At 40.9% G+C, this 21845-nt stretch overlaps 1 protein-coding gene across 7 annotated transcripts in view; it reads left to right on the top strand.

Annotated features, from left to right (window-relative positions):
- Positions 1-21845, top strand: part of LOC121541334 (follistatin-related protein 5) — a 209654-nt gene that overhangs the window by 29064 nt on the left and 158745 nt on the right. For 5 of the 7 annotated variants that reach the window (XM_041850349.2, XM_041850327.2, XM_041850316.2 and 2 more), the window contains exon 3: positions 18714-18747. In XM_041850349.2, coding sequence (XP_041706283.1) covers positions 18714-18747 — 34 coding nt within the window. The remainder of the gene's footprint in view (positions 1-18713; positions 18748-21845) is intronic. The other 2 variants (XM_041850342.2, XM_041850321.2) reach the window with 1 other exon arrangement.

Genomic DNA, 21845 nt, shown 5'->3' with positions numbered 1-21845 from the left:
CCTAATCTATAGGATCAACCTTGTGACTACAGAAGAGGTATCTGTATCATATCTGTCCCATAACAGATCCCTTGTAAGGTCGAAATAGTAATGTCTTCCAATGTCCATTCCCTTTCAAAAGCAAGCAGAGTACCCTTTCTTAGGTATACCACTTTAAACTGCGGGACATTGACCATATAATGACTTCATCAATCACGTTTTCAGCAGCAGGACTGAACAGCTTCTGCTCTGCAGTCCACTGCTCACTACTCTCTTTCTCTGTCACCTGTCTGCCTCGCAGAAATAAGCTGGGTCTCATACTCATCCATTGTCTAGTTCGGTGAGCTGCATAGTATGATACTAGGCAGTACAGACCTGGGTTCAAATACTATTTCAAATCATTTCAAATACTTTATCTAGGCTTGATTGAGCTCGCCTGGCTCAACAGAACCAATAGAGAAGTTCCAAAACGGCAAACCTCCCCACCTGGCACTCGAGGCAGGTTGAAGGGAACTCTCAATGTAGTTGAAAGATTTAAAATAGTATTCGAACCAAGGTCTGGAAAGTAGGACTTTCTATACATTAGATACTGGCCCAATTTAATAACCTAGGGTTCAATCTGGACATACACTGTATGTATATTCATTCATTACTCCTTTAAATGTAATGAAATACGATTTATTTTTTCCGGCAATGCAGGCCTCTGGCGAAAACAAGTAAAAAAAATGAATATGCAAGAATTTGAAATTATCACAGATTTTTTATGACTGGCCCACATAATAGGTCCCACACTACATTTTCTCTCAGGGCCCAACTCCTTTATCACTTAGGCACAGGCTGGAATATATTACAAATCAAAGTTGACCCTGTGAATGTAAATATTAATATTCAATGTGTGTGATACCGGACCTAAGCCTTACTTTACTTATAATTCCAAGTATTTCTCTAGGATCTCTCCATTCTCCTACTCATTTGTGGATTTCGGGGTGGACAACAATATGTAATCAAAACTATATTAAGTTTAATAGCGGAGATAAATACTTTGCTGTTGCTGTGGAACAGATTACAAGACTTTCGATCCGTTCTCCACTCTTATTTGTGGATTGTAGGACAACAATGTACAGTATAATCAAAACTACAGTATATTATGTTTAATATCAGGGAGACATATTCTGCTGTGTTGTGGACTTGCCTTTTATAATATAATATCCAATATGAGTCATGGCTGCAGTAGATGTGTAGCAGCTGAGTAGCAAATTAATCATCATGTGTTATGATAAATGAACCTACTGTATCATTGCCAGTGGTGTACCCTCTGTGCTGTTGCTGTGCTGAGTGGGCCCAACATTGTGGCTATGATTTTCATTATAAGGAACGACGCGATGCATATTGATGCATGTTGATAACACGGCCCCACTCGGAACATTCCATGTCAGAATTTTAATGGGAATTATTTGTTGATTCGCTAAGTTGATGAAATAGTAATATCGTAGAAGGTAACATACCTAGGCTATCTTGTATTCGGTAATTTGTGGGCGTTCTTCCAGCTTGAACTTCTGAATGTCATCACATTGGATTGGAATTGTCCTTTGAAGCTCAATGGAATTTTTAAGATTACATTTTGCTCTCTGAAAGGATGTCACATATGAACAAAACCGTGAAGCCCACTCCAACAAGAACACTGGAAATGGCCCCTTACATGTGAATTCGGATTGCAGCCAATGGCTACATAAGGCCTCTCAAAATAGAGAAAGGAGAGTTGGGTATAGGCGCCCATCTCCACCATAATACAGAAAGAAAAGCCTGCACACATAGAAATACCTTATTTACATAAGTATCCAGACCCTTTGCTATGAGACTCGAAATTGAGCTCAGGTGCATCCTGTTTCCATTGATCATCCTTGAGATGTTTCTACAACTTGATTGGTCCACCTGTGGTAAATTCAATTGATTGGACATGATTTGGAAAGGTACACACCTGTCTACATAAGGTCCCACAGTTAACAGTGCATGTCAGAGCAAAAACCAAGCCATGAGGTCGAAGGAATTGTCCGTAGAGCTCCGAGACAGGATTGTGTCGAGGCACAGATCTGGGGAAGGGTACCAAAACATTTCTGCAGCATTGAAAGTCCCAAAAAACACAGTGGCCTCCATCATTCTTAAATGGAAGAAGTTTGGAACCACCAAGACTCATCCTAGAGCTGGTTGCCTGGCCAAACTGAGCAATCAGGGGAGAAGGGCATTGGTCAGGGAGGTGACCAAGAACCCGATGGTCACTCTGACAGAGCTCCAGAGTCCCTCTGTGGAGATGGGAGAACCTTCCAGAAGGACAACCATCTCTGCAGCACTCCACCAATCAGGCCTTTATGGTAGAGTGGCCAGACGGAAGCCACTCCTCAGTAAAAGGCACATGACAGCCCGCTTGGAGTTTGCCAAAAGGCACCTAAAGGACTCTCAGACCATGAGAAACAAGTTTCTCTGGTCTGATGAAACCAAGATTGTACTCTTTGGCCTGAATGCCAAGCGTCACGTCTGGAGGAAACCTGGCACCATCCCTACGGTGAAGCATGGTTGTGGCAGCATCATGCTGTGGGGATGTTTTTCAGTGGCAGGGACTGGGATATTAGTCAGGATCTCGAGGGTAAGATGAACGGAGCAAAGTACAGAGAGATCCTTGATGAAAACCTGCTCCAGAGCACTCAGGACCTCAGACTGGGGCGAAAGTTCATCTTCCAACAGGAAAACAACCCTAAGCACACAGCCAAGACAACGCAGGAGTGGCTTTGGGACAAGTCTCCGAATGTCCTTGAGTGGCCCAGCCAGAGCCCGGACTTGAACCCGATCGAACATCTCTGGAGAGACCTGAAAATAGCTGTGCAGCGACACTTCCCATCCAACCTGCAGAGAAGAATGGGAGAAACTCCCCAAATACAGGTGTGCCAAGCTTGTAGCATCATACCCAAGAAGACACGAGGCTGTAATCGCTGCCAAAGGTACTTCAACAAAGTACTGAGTAAAGTGTCAATTAATAAATGTGATATTTCCGTTTTGTTATTATATATATTTTTTAACCTGTTTTTGCTTTGTCATTATGGGGTATTGTGTGTAGATTGATGAGGGGGAAAAACAATTTAATCCATTTTAGAATAAGGCTGTAACATAACAAAAGTGAAGGGGTCTGAATACTTTCCGAATGCACTTTACACTGACCAGGTGAATCCAGGTGAAAGCTATGATCCCTTATTGATCCCTTATTAATGTCACTTGATAAATCCACTTCAATCAGTGTAGATCAAGGCGAGGAGACAGGGTAAAGAAGGATTTTTAAGACTTGAGAAATGGATTGTGTATGTGCCATTCAGAGGGTGAATGGGCAAGACAAAATATTTAAGTCCCTTTGAATGTGGTATGGTAGTAGGTGCCAGGCGCACCGGTTTGTGTCAAGAACTACAACGTTTCTGGATTTTTCACACTCGACAGTTTCCCGTGTGTATCAAGAATGGTCCACCACCCAAAGGACATCCAGCCAACTTGACTCAACTGTGGGAAGCATTGGAGTCAACATGGGTCTGCGTCCCTGTGGAACACTTTCGACACCTTGTAGAGACCATGCCCCGACGAATTGACACTTTTCTGAGGGCAAAAGGGGGGGTGCAACTAGGGCTGTGGTGGTCATGAATTTTTGTCAGCCGGTGATTGTCAAGCAAATAACTGCCGGTCTCACGGTAATTGACCCGAATTAACATAAACACATTTAAAATCTCCTGGCTTCCACGCATAGCCTACAAGCCACTGATGCAGATCTTTGGAACATCTACTTTTTAAAAAGTCTAATAAATCCATTTAATATAGCCTACACCATCACAATAAATCCATTGTTTATTTTAGACATGTCTAAAGAAGCATGATGTGATGAAAATGTAGTCTATTTCCGAAGAACAGAATAGTATACTCTGAGTTGTCCTTCTGTTAGGCCCTGATCTGGCTATGCCATATGGCTGTGGGCTACACTAGTTCATTTTGCAGATAAGATTTGCTTAGAATTTCGTGGCATTATTTTATATTAGTTTATAGTATGAAGAATACAATTGAACATAGCTGAATAAAATAGAAATAATATTTTCTCCAAATGACTTTGAGGGAGTCCGCACATGCGGCTATTCTGTGTTGAGTGGTTAACAAAGAAACAGGTCCTCCTATATGCTTAATTTAGAGTTGTTTATGCAACTTTAGATGTGATACAAATGTTGGGCTATATGTTTTTATTTTTCAAACATTTAATACATTCCAAGGCTGCATGATGCGACTCTAATGCGACCCTTGGGCTGAATATAATAATTATAATTCCCTTCTCCCGGCTGCGTGCTCCGAAGCAACTCTCACTCACATGGCTCTCTCAGATATCTCAATTCTTATTAGCCAATGCCCGTCATGTGATCGGGTCCTTCTCACAGGCATCTCAGCTCCGAAATAGGCTACAAGTGAAGACAGACTTATCGAATTCTTATCGAATTCCGAGGCTCATATTGAACATGTTAGAAAAACTGTCCACATTTACTTTTTGTCAGCCAACAAGATGAGTAGGCCTAACGAACAGCAAAAGCACTAGCCTATGTAAATCTACTATACCCCATAGTATAAAAGTTTAGAATGGACCATTATCATGCACCTGTCTCGAAACAAGGCCAGGGGAAAAAATTACATGTCATCTATGCACTTAAATAGCTAGTGGAGGACGCTTTTCCTGTAGTTCTTTTTCATGACAGCCAGGTAGGCTATACTCCTGTTGTAAAGCGAAGCAATGTGCTTAATATTAGGAAAGTTGAGAAATAAATATAGTAGGCCTAGCCTATAGAAAGCTGATGGGATCCTCCTCTTTGTAATAGAGGCCATCAAAACTCTGTTTTCTCACTCAATTGCATAGCCTATAGAAATTTGATTTTCGATTACATTTGCATTGATGTCAGAGCGATTAGAGGGACAATAGAGTGCTGAATACCAGGCAGCTAGCAAGTTTGGTAGGCTACTAATTACCACCAGCAGCTTCAGAGCTTGGAGAAGCCTAGTTACCTGCCGGTGTGGCAGTAATACGGTCACCGTAACAGCCCTAGGTGCAACTCAATATGAGGAAGGTGTTCCTAATGCTTTGTATACTCAGTGTATGTGGGCACAGGAATAAAGCGTTGGAGCAGCGTATCTGGAGTGCAAGCTTTTCTTCTTTCATTATCTGTCTTTTTTGGCTCAGCATCAGTCGAGACATTTTGAATGTGTGTATCACGCACTCTCCCCTGCAACCTGATCTTAAAGTTTGACCCATTAATTCCGCATGGTTACAGGTTTAATTCTGCGTTGTTAAAGGGTTAATTCTGTGTGGTTACAGGGTTAATTCCGCATGTGTCACGTCTACTCCTGCTCCTCCCCTCCGGCGTGCGACGTCGCTGGAATACTAACCACCGGTCCTGGGATTTATCATTACGCACACCTGGCATCCATCATTACGCGCACCTGCAGATCATTATGATTCACACCTGGACTCCATTACCTTCCTCATTACCTCCCCTTTATCTGTCCCTCCCTTACATTCATTCCTCAGTCGGTATTGTTCATGCTATAACACCACTGTTACGCTGGCTCTTTTCATGTTTGTTGTTTTATTAAATGTTTTACCTGCACCTGCTTCTCGACTCACAGCGTCATTGTTACAGCATGGTTACAGGGTTAAAACAGAAACAGGTATTAATTCAGAGTTGTTAAGGTCAGGGCTATGGTTTGGAGAAGGCTTAAAACAAAATAATTAAAAACAATGCGCTGTTCCCATTAAGTATCATCAAGTACCTTCCCTGCTTGCTAGAGAATTGTGAACTAGTCTGAGCCTTGTGACCTTGAGCCCAGTGCTGTGTCATCATTTTTTTGTGGGGGGGGGTGAGTGCTGACGAAGGCATACAGTGCTTTCAGAAAGTATTCACACCCTTTACTTTTCCCCCTTTTTTGTGTTACAGCCTTTGAGATTTTGTGTCACTGATCTACAGTGCTCGGGTTGGGGTGTAGGGTTTGAGCATAGCCTGAAGGTAGGGAGGGGCAATTCCTCTTGCTGTTCCGTAGGTAAGCACCATTGTCTTGTAGTGGATGCGAGCTTTGCCTGGAAGCCAGTGGAGTGTGCGGAGGAGCAGGGTGACATGAGAGAACTTGGGAAGGTTGAAAACCAGGCGGGCTGCAGTGTTCTGGATAAGTTGCAGGGGTTTGATGGCACAACCTTAAACACAAGGCCAAATCTACGCTGGAGTTGCTTACCAAGACGACATTGAATGGCCTAGTTACAGTTTTGAATATTGTACAATATCAATCCAGGTGTGCAAAGCTCTTAGAGACTTACATTTACATCATTTAGCAGACGCTCTTATCCAGAGCAACTTACAAATTGGTGCATTCAACTTATGATAGCCAGTGGGACAACCACTTTTTTCTTCTTTTTTTTTATGGGGGAGGGGGAGGGGGGGTAGAAGGATTACTTTATACTATTCCAGGTATTCCTTAAAGAGGTAGGGTTTCAAGTGTCTCCGGAAGGTGGTCAGTGACTCCGCTGTCCTGGCGTCGTGGGGGAGCTTGTTCCACCATTGGGGTGCCAGAGCAGCAAATAGCTTTGACTGGGCTGAGCGGGAACTGTGCTTCTGTAGAGGTAGGGGAGCTAGCAGGCCAGAGGTGGATGAACGTAGTGCCCTCGTTTGGGTGTAGGGTCTGATCAGACTCATCCCAAACCATCTCAATTCGGTTGAGGTCGGGGGATTGTGGAGGCCAGGTCATCTGATGCAGTACTCCATCACTCTCCTTCTTGGTAAAATAGCCCTTACACAGCCTGGAGGTGTGTTGGGTCATTGTCCTTACCCAAAAAGACTCACAGCTGTAATTGCTGCCAAAGGTGCTTCTACAAAGTATTGACTCGGGTATGAATGCTTACGTAAAGGAGCTATTACTGTATTTAATTTTCAAGAAATTAGCAACATTTTCTAAAAAAATCCCTTTAATCTATTTTGAATTCATGCTGTAACACAACAAAATGTGGAATAAGTCAAGGGGTATGAATACTTTCTGAAGGCACTGTATATCGACATCCTCAGGACTTTTTCAAACATCCGAAATCGACGTCTCTTTTTTGTGACCAGCCTGCACTCTCCAGTCTCTCCCTTGTCAATGATCTCCCTTCTCTCTCATTACTGACATCCACATAATGAATTACCCTGTGACGAGCACAGCCAAATAATACTGGAGCACAACTCCATGATAAAGCCAAATAATACTGGAGCACAACTCCATGATAAAGCCAAATAATACTGTAGCACAACTCCATGATAAAGCCAAATAATACTGTAGCATAATAAAACAGATGATTAGCCAGCCATTCGGTTAAAGGTCCGCTTTATTAAAGTAATGAATGTGCTTTCCTCCGTGATAAAATGAATGGATTAGCTAGGTGCCTTAATAATGACGCAGAGAAATACCATTACAGCTTTTGCAAATTGTACAATTTGTCTTATGAGTATAGACAGTTAAGCTTGGTTTATTTGTCAAACTGGTCTGTGGGAATGTATGGCCCGTTATGATGAATTGATAATGATAAATTCCTAACTCATTGTGTTGAATCTTTCTCTTGCTATTTGTCTTTTAACTTGCTGTTTGTATTTCGCTTACAAAATCTATGTCAAGGTTAATTGTTTTGAGGGGCGTCAAGGACCATCCACACACAACAGTATGTCAAAGCGGTTCAATTTGCTTACAAAAGTGCACTGAAAGTCCATAGGAATTGTCACGCCCTGGCTCTGGGGACTCTTAAATGTTGAGCCAGGGTGTGGATTTGCTATGTTTAGTTTTTCTATGTTTTTGTTCTAGATCGTTTGATCTATGATGGCCAGGGTGGTTCCCAATCAGAGGCAGCTGTAGCTCGTTGTCTCTGATTGGGGACCATACTTAGGCAGCCTGTTTTGCATTAGTCTTTGTGGGATCTTGTTCCGTAAGGTTTGTTTTGGTATTAACCTAGGACTTCACGTATCGTTTGGTTTGTTGTTTTGTTCGTGTTGTGTACGAAATAAAATGTACGCTTATCACGCTGCGCCTTGGTCCGTGTCTTCAGTCGACGATCGTGACAGGAATGCAGTTATAATTGCTGAGAGGTGAGGTCTCTAAGCTACAGCAAATACCTTGTTCTGGAATTGCTTTTCCATGCCTTTACTCAGCCTTGGATCAGGAGAGAGCAGAGGATGATTGGGGTAACGGGTTTGAGAGAGCTGGTATTCTGTCATAACACTGCTTGTGCTCGGTTTATGCCATTGAGATAAGCTTTGACCCCATTAGCTTTCACTATAAAGACAGTTTCCAATCACATAGAACCATTCAGCTTATAGTATGGAGCTTTGTCTCTGTCGTCATCAACAGCCAATCGGCTGCCTTACCTGTGATGTCATTCCACAAATGCCCAAATGTCCCGCTGTTTTTGTAAACAAATCAAAATGAGTGATTATGATTTTATTAGGATCCCCATTAGCTGTTAAAGAAGCAGCACCTATTCTTCCTGGGGTCCACACAAAACATAGAACATGAAAAAATGCAGGACACAAATGGACTGGAACAACAAGTGTGAAATCTGCTAAGTCATTCAACAAATGCCCAAATGTCCCTCTGTTTTTGTAAACTAGGCCTAATCCAAATGAGTGTGAAATCTGCTAAGTCATAGGTGTACGGATGGGCATAAGCCATATTAAAACATTTTCTCATTTCTATTCTTTATCAAGAATATCCTTGTCCATATGAATTAAAGCACTACTATACTCAATTTCTATTTTCAACTGTATGTTAGCATTGGAAACCATGATATTGCTATGGTCATTATATAACAGACCTCTGTTCAAATGCATGTGTATTTGATTATGTGTTATTTAAATACTTATTTTATGTGTATTTTAGTATTTTCAAATAATGTTGCCCGAACCAACTACTTCTATTCCAATATTCAACTACTTGTGTTTTCAAGTAACAAATATTCAAGTACTTACTTCCAAGTGTCTTTGAAAGTGAAATTCCTTAAATAGTATTTTAAACCATGCCTGTTATATAACCATTAGATAAAAGGGATTGTAATTTTTCTCTGTTAATCTTGTGGAGAATAAAGACAATACAATAACCAAACGATATACAGTGCCTTCAGAAAGTATTCACACACCTTTACTTTTTCCACATTTTGTTGTTTTACAGCCTGAATTTAAAATGGATAAACTGGATATGTTGTGTCACTGGCCTACACACTGGCCCCACAATGTCAAAGTGGAATTATGTTTTTAGAAATGTTTACAAATTAATAAAAAATGAAAAGCTGAAATGTCTTGAGTCAATAATTATTCAAACCCTTTGTTATGGCAAGTCTAAATAAGTTCAGGATTAAAAATGTGCTTAATTAGAGCACAAAAATGGAAGAGGCAAGTGGAAGGGGGAGAAAGTAAGGAACTTGTCTGTCGGCCCTGCATTAAAGGCCAACATTGGATAAAGAAAATTGTGATAAATCAATAAGTATACCAGTTTCTTTTAAGGACCAAAACATTTACAGCTTTAGTTGGGAAGAGATTTTTGATGTACCGATTCCATGGCACATGGTTTATGAACTGATACACAAAACAACGCTGGATTCAAAACTTAGAGTTTTTCAATTTCAATTATTATACAAAATGTTATATATATGGGGGATACAACCATCACAGCTCTGTAGATTTTGCTGCGAAGAGACAGAATCATTAGATCATTTGTTTTGGTACTGTCCATATGTAGCTTGTTTTTGGTCACAGGTTCAGGAATGGCTGAAGAATTGCAAAATTTACCAGGAGCTAACTCTGCAAATAGCACTGCTGGGTGATTTAAAAAGTCATAGTTAATCGATTAATAATATAATAATACTCTTAGGAAAAATGTTTAGCTTTATTTTACAATATGTAGACTCTATGAGAATAGAAAGGTTCAGAACGTTTGTGAAACATCACAGCACAGTTGAAAAATACATGGCAAATAGAAATCAAAACTGGATGGTGTTCAGAGATAGATGGGAGGGGTTGAGTGGAGCTGAAGGATGAGACTAAAAACGAACAAAAGCTAAATATTGAAAAATTTACTGTGTCCGTAAAATGCATATATTATGCATAAGCTGGAAGTAGAAGCCTAAGAGTTGTTGTCCATTTAGTTTACTCAAATTAGAGGAGGGATGGTAGGGTTAGGGGAAAATAATAAAGGAAAATATATTTACAAAATATATATTTTTTATATATTTATATTTACAATAATATATATGGGGGATTGGAAATGATGCAAACAATTACATTGATGGAAGCCACAATCAATCTGCAATATTAAAGCTGATCTATCCCCTTCAAAATAAAAATAAAATAAAATAATAGTATATACAGTGCCAGTCAAAAGTTTGGACACACCTACTCATTCAAGTGTTAGTCTTTATTTTGTTATTTTTTTTACATTGTAAAAAAATTGTGAAGACATCAAAACTATGAAATAACACATTTAGAATCATGTAGTAACCAAAAAAGTGTTAAACAAATTCAAATGTATTGTAGATTCTTCAAAGCACCCTTTGCCTTGATGACAGCTTTGCACACTCTTGGCATTCTCTCAACCAGCTTCATGAGGAATGCTTTTCCAACAGTCTTGAAGGAGTTCCTACACATGCTGAGCACCTTTCCTTCACTCTGTGGTCCATCTCATCCCAAAATATCTCAATTGGGTTGAGGTAGGGTGATTGTGGAGGCCAGGTAATCAGATGCAGCACTCCATCACTCTCCTTGGTCAAATAGCCCTTACACAGCCTGGAGGTGTGTTGGGTTATTGTCCTGTTGAAAAACAAATGATATTCCCACTAAGCCCGAACCAGATGGGATGGCGTATCGCTGCAGAATGCTGTGGTAGCCATGCAGGTTAAGTTGAAAGTTGAAAATAAATCACAGACAGTGTCACCAGCAAAGCACCCACACACCATAACACCTCCTCCTCCATGCTTTACGGTGCGAAATACACATGCAGAGATCATCCGTTCACCCACACCGCGTCTCACAATGACACGGCGGTTTGAACCAAAAATCTCAAATTTGGACTCCAGACCAAAGGACATATTTCCACCGGTCTAATGTCCATTGCTCGTGTTTCTTGGCCCAAGCAGGTCTCTTATTATTATTGGTGTCCTTTAGTAGTGGTTTCTTTGCAGCAATTCGACCATGAAGGCCTGATTCACACAGTCCCCTCTGAACAGTTGATGTTGAGATGTGTCTGTTACTTGAACTCTGTGAAGCATTTATTTGGGCTGCAATTTCTGAGGCTGGTAACTCTAATGAACTTATCCTCTAGAGCAGAGGTAACTCTGGGTTTTCCATTCCTGTGGCAGTCCTCATGAGAGCCAGTTTCATCATAAAGCTTGATGGTTTTTGCTACTGCACTTGAAGAAACGTTAAAAGTTCTTGACATTTTCTGTATTGACTGACCTTCATGTCTTAAAGTAATGATAGACTTTCATTTCTCTTTGCTTATTTGAGCAGTTTTTGCCATAATATGGTCTTGTTATTTTACCAAATAAGTATTTCTTCTGTATACCCCCCTACCTTGTCACAACACAATTGATTGTCTCAAACGCATTTAGACGGAAATATATTCCACAAATTAACTTTTAAGAAGGCACACCTGTTAATTGAAATGCATTCCAGGTGACTAACTCATGAAGCTGGTTGAGAGAATGTCAAGCGTGTGCAAAGCTGTCATCAAGGCAAAGGGTGGCTATTTGAAGAATCTCAAATATAAAATATATTTTGATTTGTTTAACACTTTTTTGGTTACTACATGATTCCATGTGTTATTTCATAGTTTTGATGTCGTCACTATTATTCTACAATGTAGAAAATAGTAAAAATAAAGAAAAACCCTTGAATGTGTCCAAACTTTTGACTGGTACTGTATATTTATACAGTTGAAGTCGGAAGTTTAAATACACCTTAGCCAAATATATTTAAACTCAGTTTTTCACAATTCCTGACATTTAATCCTAGTAAAAATTCCCTGTTTTAGGTCAGTTAGGATTACCACTTCATTTTAAGAATGTGAAATGTCAGAATAATAGTAGAGAGAATTATTTATTTCAGCTTTTATTTATTTCATCACATCCCAGTGGGTCAAAAGTTTACATACACTCAATTAGTATTTTGTAGAATTGTCTTTAAATTGTTTAACTTTGGTCAAATATTTCGGGTAGCCTTCCACAAGCTTCACACAATAAGTTGGGTGAATTTTGGCCCATTCCTCCTGACAGAGCTGGTGTAACTGAGTCAGGTTTGTGGCCTCCTTGCTCGCACACGCTTTTTCAGTTCTGCCCACAAATTTTCTATAGGATTGAGGTCAGGGCTTTGTGATGGCCACGCCAATACCTTGACTTTGTTGTCCTTAAGCCATTTTGCCACAACTTTGGAAGTATGCCTGGGGTCATTGTCCATTTGGAAGACCTATTTGCGACCAAGCTTTAACTTCCTGACTGATGTCTTGAGATGTTGCTTCAATATATCCACATATTTTTGCCATCTATTTTGTGATGTGCACCAGTCCCTCCTGCAGCAAAGCACCCCCACAGCATGATGCTGCCACCCCCGTGCTTCACAGTTGGGATGGTGTTCTTCGGTTTGCAAGCTACCACCTTTTTCCTCCAAACATAATGATGGTCATTATGGCCAAACAGTTATATTTTTGTTTCATCAGACCAGAGGACATTTCTCCAAAAAGTACGATCTTTGTTCCAATGTGCAGTTGCAAACCGTAGTCTGGCTTTTTTATGGTGGTTTTGGAGCAGTGGCTTCTTCCTTGCTGAGCGGCCTTTCAGATTATGTCGATATAGGACTTGTTTTACTGTGGATATAGATACTTTTGTACCTGTTTCCTCCAGCATCTTCACAAGGTCCTTTGCTGTTGTTCTGGGATTGATTTGCACTTTTCGCACCAAAGTACGTTAATCTCTAGGAGACAGAATTCGTCTCCTTCCTGAGCAGTATGACGGCTGCGTGGTCCCATGGTGTTTATACTTGCATACTATTGTTTGTATAGATGAACGTGGTACCTTCAGGTGTTTGGAAATTGCTCCTAAGGATGAACCAGACTTGTGGAGGTCTACAATTTGTTTTCTGAGGTCTTCATTGATTTTTAATTTTTTTCCCATGATGTCAAGTAAAGAGGCACTGAGTCTGAAGGTAGGCCTTGAAATACATCCACAGGTACACCTCCAATTGGCTCAAATGATGTCAATTAGCCTATCAGAAGCTTCTAAAGCCATGACATCATTTTCTGGAATTTTCCAAGCTGTTTAAAGGCACAGTCAACTTCGTGTATGTACACTTCTGACCCACTGGAATTGTGATACAGTGAATTATAAGTGAAATAATCTGTCTGTAAACAATTATTGGAAAAGTTACTTGTGTCATGCACAAAGTAGATATCCTAACCGACTATAGTTTGTAAACAAGGAATGTGTGGAGTGGTTGAAAAACGAGTTTTAATGACTCCAACCTAAGTGTATGTAAACTTCCGACTTCAACTGTATATATAAGACATGAACGTCAGTCAATCCGGAACATTTCAAGAACTTTTAAAGTATCTTCAAGTGCATTCACAAAAAAACATCAAGTGTTGTGATGGAGGAGGACTGCCACAGGAAAGGAAGACCCAGAGTTACCTCTGCTGCAGAGGATAAGATCATTAGAGTTAACTTCACCTCAGATTGCAGCCCAAATAAATGCTTCACAGAGTTCAAGGAACAGACACATCTCAGCATCAACTGCTCAGAGGAGACCGCTTGAATCAGGCCTTCATGGTCGAATTGCTGCAAAGAAACCACTACTAAAGGACACCAATAATAAGAAGAGACTTGCTTGGGCCAAGAAACACGAGCAATGAACATTAGACCGGTGGAAATCTGTTTGTTCTGATGAGTCCAAATTTGTTATTTTGGTTCCAACCGCTGTGTCTTTGTGAGACGCAGATCAGGTGTGAACGGATGATCTCTGCATGTGTGGTTCCCACCGTGAAGCATGGAGGAGGTGTGATGGTGTGGGGGTGCTTTGCTGGTGACACTGTCAGTGATTTATTTAGAATTCAAGGCACACTCAACCAGCATGGCTACCACATCATTCTTTAGCGATATGCCATCCCATCTGGTTTGTGCTTAGTGGGACTATAATTTGTTTTTCAACAGGACAATGACCCAAAACACACCTCCATGCTGTGTAAGGGCTATTTGACCAAGGAGAGTGATAGAGTGCTGCATCAGATGAACTGGCCTCCACAATCACCTCACCTCAACCAAATTGAGATGGTTTGGGATGAGTTGGACCGCAGAGTGAAGGAAAAGCAGCCAACAAGTGTTCAGCATATGTGGGAACTCCTTCAAGACTGTTGGAAAAGCATTCCTCATAAAGCTGGTTGAGAGAATGCCAAGAGTGTGCAAAGCTGTCATTAAGGCAAAGGGTGGCTACTTTGAAAAATCAGAAAGATAAAAAACATTTGGATTTGTTTAAGACTTTTTTGGTTACTACATGATTCCGTATTTGTTATTTCATAGTTTTGATGTCTTCAATATTTTCTACAACGTAGAAAATAGTACAAATAAAGAAAAACCCTTGAATGAGTAGGTGTGTCCAAACTTTTGACTGGTACTGTATATATACAGTGCATTCGGAAAGTATTCAGACCCCTTCCCTTTTTCCACATTTTGTTAAATTACAGTCGTATTCTAAAATGGATTAAATAAATACAACTCTCCATCAATCTACACACAATACCCCATAATTACAAAGCAAAAACAGGTTTTTAGAAATGTTTGCAAATGTATAAAAAATATAAAACGGAAATACCTTATTTATATAAGTATTCATACCCTTTGCTATGAGACTTGAAATTGAGCTCAGGTGCATCCTGTTTCCATTGATCATCCTTGAGATGTTTCCACAACTTGATTGGAGTCCACCTGTGGTAAATTCAATTGATTGGACATTATTTGGAAAGGCACACACAGTTGACAGTGCATGTCAGAGCAAAAACCAAGCCATGAGGTTGAAGGAATTGTCCGTAGAGCTCCGAGACAGGATTGTGTCGAGATACAGATCTGGGAAAGGTTATCAAAATATGTCTGCATCATTGAAGGTCCCCAAGAACACGGTGGCCTCCATCATTCTTAAATGGAAGAAGTTTGGAACCACCAAGACTCTTCCTATAGCTGGCTGCCTGGCCAAACTGAGCAATCAGGGGAGAAGGGCCTTGGTCAGGGAGGTGCCCAAGAACCCGATGGTCACTCTGAGAGCTCCAGAGTTCCTCTGTGGAGATGGGAGAACCTTCCAGAAGGACAACCATCTCTGCAGCACTCCACCAATCAGGCCTTTGTGATAGAGTGGCCAGATGGAAGCCACTCCTTAGTAAAAGGCACTTGACAGCCCGCTTGGAGTTTGCCAAAAGGCACCTAAAGGACTCTCAGACCATGAGAAGCAAGATTCTCTGGTCTGCTGAAACCAAGATTGAACTCTTTGGCCTGAATGCCAAGTGTCACGTCTGGAGGAAACCTGCCACCATCCCTACGGTGAAGCATGGTGGTGGCAGCATCATGCTGTGAGGATGTCTTTCAGTGGCATGGACTGGGAGACTAGTCAGAATCTAGGAAAAGATTAACGGAGCAAAGTACAGAGCGATCCTTGATGAAAACCTGCTCCAGAGGGCTCAGGACCTCAGACTGGGGTGAATGCTCACCTTCCAACAGGACAATGACCCTAAGCACACAGCCAAGACAACGCAGGAGTGGCTTCGGGACAAGTCTCTGAATGTCCTTGAGTGGCCCAGCCAGAGCCCGACTTGAACCCGATCGAACATCTCTGGAGAGACCTGAAAATAGCTGTGCAGCGACGCTCCCCATCCAACCTGACAGAGCTTGAGAGGGTCTGCAGAGAAGAATGGGAGAAACTCCCCAAATACAGGTGTGCCAAGCTTGTAGCGTCATACCCAAGAAGACTTGAGACTGTAATCGCTGCCAAAGGTGCTTCAACAAAGTACTGAGTAAAGGGTGTAAATACTTACAGTATGTAAATGTCATATTTTAGTTTGTTATATTACACTCTTTGCTAAAATGTAAAAAAATCTGTTTTTGCTTTGTCATTATGTGGTAGTGTGTGTAGATTGATGAGGGAAAAAAACAATTTAATCAATTTTAGAATAAGGCTGTAACGTAACAAATTGTGGAATACGTCAAGGGGTCTGAATACTTTTCGAATACACTGTACAATGGAGTGTCTTACCATGGCGACATGGAATGTTCCTGTGGCCTAATTACAGTTTTGACTTAAATAGGCTTGAAAAGCTGGTAAGACAATCCAGGTGTGCAAAGCTGTAATCGCTGCCAAAGTGATTCTAACATGTATTGACTCAGGGGTGTGAATACGTATTTAAATGAGATATTTCTGTATTTCATTTTCAAGAAATTTGCAAACATTTCTAAAAACATGTTTTCACTTAGTCATAATAGGGGTATTGTGCATAGATAGGTGAGATATAAATAAATAAATATCAAATTGGAATTCAGGCTGTAACACAGCAAAATGTGGAATACGTCAAGGGGTATGAATACTTTCTGAAGGCACTGTATGGTATTAAAATAACAAAGGAACAGGCATTTTTTACATGAGTTTGTTTTTACGTTATCTACCTGTCGTAGCATCACAAAATGGAGGCAAGGAGAGGAAGGCTGATGAGAGCCACAGCCCCCATGCACTGGCCCACCCACATGGCAAATCTAGATTAAAAGTGGATAAGCTGAGGGAGGAGAGAGAGAGAGAGAGAGAGAGAGAGAGAGAGAGCTCAACTTGATTGAGGTTGAAAGGCAAGCTTTAGTGAAACAGTGTCCGCAGGATACGCGGAGTGGAGAGGCGGTATGTACGAGCCTGTGCGTTAATGTGTGTGTGTGCTGGATTGGGGTAGATAAAGCTTGAGAGAGATGTAGGCGGTCCGCCAGCTAGCTGTAACAGGGGGCAGATGGGCCATGGGTGTACAGCTGGGTGCTCGCTCCACCATCCCCAGGGAGAAGTCTGCCTATGAAGTCGCTCACCTTTAAAATGCGGCCCTAACAGACTTTCCATGCAAAGTATCTCCTCAACTAATTGATCCTCTTACTTTGGCTACAGTAATACAGTAGTCATGTCTTTGAAGATTGCAGGCAATATGTTCTTAGCTATAGGGTGGATGGTCTTTTTGACTCTCTTACAATTGCTGTTTAGTTGAAAATGAATAGTCAGTGGCAAATATTTATGCATTGTTATCTGTAGATCACTAATGGTGTCAAGGCTTCAGACTAGGCACGTATTAGAGCCATCATATTCCCTGATGGGATCATTCTGTGTTGACATGGATCGCCTGGGTAGTGGTCAGTAGGTAAAAAAAAAGTTTGGAAACCCAGTGAAATGTGAAAGCAGTACTTGTCCAACTGGAATACGTTTTTTAATTGCAAACCATTTTCCTACAGTATGCCCTGCTGAACACTACGCTGGTGAATTAAGTGACTATACATGACTTGTCTGGCATCAAGAAGCCAATATGAGTCATATTCTCCTTTCATTTCATGCCTCCAAACTCTAGTGGCATATTAGTGTTGACATGGTTCAATACCAGAGTACACTCTCTAGACATGGAAAACAGCAAGATACATTACATGAAACACTAGCAAGTATGTTATTAGGCATTCTGTCAACTGAGACATTCTACAACATGTCACTACTCCGTTAAACGCTTTTTGACGAGTCACACAGTCCACTGATTTAGGTAAGTCCATTGGGGATTTATATGAAAACAGACATTGTTCTATAGATTTTTTGTGCATTTTACTATGCCAATCTATGTGTTAGATTAAATGAATGGTAAGTATTTTCTGCATGGTGTCAGTCAGAGAAAAGAGAAAAGCTCTCGTTATTGACACTGGACCTATTACCTTACCCTGCCAGTAGCTGGAATAGAAAGGAGGAATTCTCCACATAGAGGATAAGACTGTGCTGGTGGAATCAAATATTTATACGGTCTTCAACAGCCGGCAAATAGCCATACAGGGTTGCAGCACTAGTGTAAATTGAAACCTTTTATTTCGCCATAACGGCCCTATACCATCATTGGGCATAAAATACCAATGATTCACTAGAAAATACTCCTTATTTAAAAGCATAATGGTACATAACGTTTTCAATTGCCATTTTTCACGTTCTTGACGCTTCTTTTAACCTTTAAAGACTCCCCTTTTATGGAGATACAGACATTACCTCTTAGCCATTCACTGTCAAACACTCTGCATATGCTATGTCCTTCAGTGACTTGGCAGTAACTCATGAATATGAAATGTAACAGAAAAGCCAAATAGTCACTGCACTTTACGATAAAATAAACAGATTCCCAATAGTATCCTATTATTCTCAATAGCCACCTCAGCTAAGTGCTTCATAAAGTAAAAATGTATCATCTTTCTAATGCATTTATAAGCATTCGACATGAATACCTTCAATATTTGTAGCAGCGGCTGAGATTCCACTCATGAAAGTGAAATTGCTCTTGGTGTTTGCGAATGTTGATCTTATTAACTTGATACAAGTGTGACTGTGATTTCTTACAGCTTTCTGTCTTTCTGTTTGTTGTTGTTTCAGCAGGATGGGATCCCAGGGAGTTTGCGGATAAAGGGTATGTCTCCATTTTTTATTTCTTCCTCTCTGTCACAGTGCTTGGGCTTTTACTTTCATGAATATTATTGTTGAGATGACTATGAAACAGTTATTGGAGAGTTGTGTAAAACGGTTTTGACGAAACTAAACAGTTAGATAACACACATTTCCACTGAATGAACTCAGTGCTAAGTAGGGCTAAGGGCCCTCCATAAGCTAGCATATGGAATTGTTTTAAGATGGTCATACCATGGATCATTTAGCTATTTGATTTTGAATTTTAGGACCCCTTTAGGTATAAAAACATACAGCTCTGGAAAAAAGTAGGAGACCACTGCAAAATTATCAGTTTCTCTGGTTTTACTATTTATAGGTACAGTGGGGAGAACAAGTATTTGATACACTGCCGTTTTTGCAGGTTTTCCTACTTACAAAGCATGTAGAGGTCTGTAATGTTTTATCATAGGTACACTTCAACTGTGAGAGACGGAATCTAAAACACAAATCCAGAAAATCACATTGTATGATTTTTAAGTAATTCATTTGCATTTTATTGCATGACATAAGCATTTGATCACCTACCAACCAGTAAGAATTCCGTCTCTCACAGACCTGTTAGTTTTTTTTCAAGAAGCCCTCCTGTTCTCCACTCATTACCTGTATTAACTGCACCTGTTTGAACTCGTTACCTGACAGTTGAAGTGTACCTATGATAACAATTACAGACCTCTACATGCTTTGTAAGTAGGAAAACCTGCAAAATCGGCAGTGTATCAAATACTTGTTCTCCCCACTGTATGTGTTTGGGTAAAAATTACATTTTTGTTTTATTCTATAAACTACTGACAACATTTCTCCCAAATTCCCCCCCAAAATATTGTCATTTAGAGCATTTATTTGCAGAAAATGACAACTGGTCAAAATAACAAAAAAAGATGCAGTGTTGTCAGACCTCGAATAATGCAAAGAAAATAAGTTCATGTTCAATTTTAAACAACACAATAGTAATGTTTTAACTGAGGAAGAGTTCAGAAATCAATATTTGGTGGAATAACCCTGATTTTCAATCACAGCTTTCATGCATCATGGCATGCTCTCCACCAGTCTTTCACATTGATGTTGGGTGACTTTATGCCACTCCTGGCGCAAAAATTCAAGCAGCTCGGCTTTGTTTGATGGCTTGTGACCATCCATCTTCCTCTTGATCACATTCCAGAAGTTTTCAATGGGGTTCAGGTCTGGAGATTGGGCTGGCCAAGACAGGGTCTTGATCTGATGGTCCTCCATCCACACCTTGATTGACCTGGCTGTGTGGCATGGCGCATTGTCCTGCTGGAAAAACCAATCCTCAGAGTTGGGGAACAATGTCAGAGCAAAAGGAAACACGTTTTCTTCCAGGGCAACCTTGTACTTGGCTTGATTCATGCGTCCTTCACAAAGACAAATCTGCCCGATTCCAGCCTTGCTGAAGCACCCCCAGATCATCACTGATCCTCCACCAAATTTCACAGTGGGTGCGAGACACTGTGGCTTGTAGGCCTCTCCAGGTCTCCGTCTAACCATTAGACGACCAGGTGTTGGGCAAAGCTGAAAATTGGATTCATCAGAGAAGATGACCTTACTCCAGTCCTCTACAGTCCAATCCTAATGGTCTATTGCAAACCTCAGCCTGGCTCTTCTTCTTTGCTTCTCATTGATGAAGGGCTTTTTCTAGCTTTGCACGACTTCAGCCTTGAACCGTCCTCGCCGTGCACTTCACCCCAGCTGCCGTTTGCCATTATTTTTGTAGGTCACTTGATGTCATCCTACGGTTGTTGAGTGACATTCGAATGAGTTGGAGGTTATCCCGGTCAGTAGAGAGTCGTTTTCGCCCTCTGCCGGTCTGTAGATTTGTTGTCCCCAATGTCTGCTGCTTGACCTTGTTCTTATGAACCGCTGTCTTTGAAATGTTAAGGATGGAAGCAACCTGACACTCACTGTATCCCTCTGCCAGTAAAGCCAGAATTGAACCCTTCTTTTCCTCACTCAAAACGTTCCTTTTCAACTCTTTTGGCATGGTCAATAGTTATTTTTTGATTAATATTACTTTTGAGGTACTATTAGCATTTTGCCATCCAGCTGGTCCTATTGCAAGAGGATAGTGATGACCACAGCAGTGGTTTTTATACTTATCCTTGTTAAATAAGATTTGGTTCAGGTGATCACCTAATCAGTACCTAATTCAGTAGAATGAGGTGTGCCTGTGTTGGAATTCAACAGACACTGGAATGGAATGGCTGTCATACACTTAGAGATACTGATTTGAGAAATATTTGCAGTGGTCTCTTCATTTTTTCCACAGCCGTATATATAATTTTTTGTTGTTGATAAAATATAGAATTTGGCCTTTACTGCTATAGCCCATAGATATGCATTGACTAACACATTCATAAATGGCAAAAAAGACAGTCAAAAAATAAATCATAAGGAATAAGGTTTTGAAGTGTCTGTCCTATATCTAGGAGATATAAGAAAAGATCAGGAAATAATTTCATTTTTTGGGACACATATTTAACCCCTTATTTTTGTTTGCACAAAACTACCTCCATACTTCCATTTGTTTGTATGGGTTACCTTCAGACAAGTCCTGTGACACTTGTGGGGGCCCTAGAGCCACACTATTAACCTGACACCTAACCGCCAATACTATTAACCTGGCACCTAACCGCCGACACTATTAACCTGGCACATAACCGCCGACACTATTAACCTGGCACCTAACCGCCGACACTATTAACCTGGCACATAACCGCAGACACTATTAACCTGGCACATAACCGCCGACACTATTAACCTGGCACCTAACCGCCGACACTATTAACCTGGCACATAACCGCCGACACTATTAACCTGGCACCTAACCGCCGACACTATTAACCTGGCACCTAACTGCCGATACTATTAACCAGGCACCTAACCGCCGACACTATTAACCTGGCACCTAACTGCCGACACCATTATCCTGGCACCTAACCACCCACACCATTACCCTGGCAGCTAGCTGCCGACACCATCACCTTGGCACCTAACTGCCAACACCATTACCCTGGCACCTAACCGTCCACACCATTACCCTGG

The sequence above is a fragment of the Coregonus clupeaformis genome, chromosome 3 (assembly GCF_020615455.1).
Source record: "Coregonus clupeaformis isolate EN_2021a chromosome 3, ASM2061545v1, whole genome shotgun sequence".
Lineage (NCBI taxonomy): Eukaryota > Metazoa > Chordata > Actinopteri > Salmoniformes > Salmonidae > Coregonus > Coregonus clupeaformis.
Note: the sequence above shows the minus strand (reverse complement) of the source record. Positions and strands in the feature narration are given on the sequence as shown.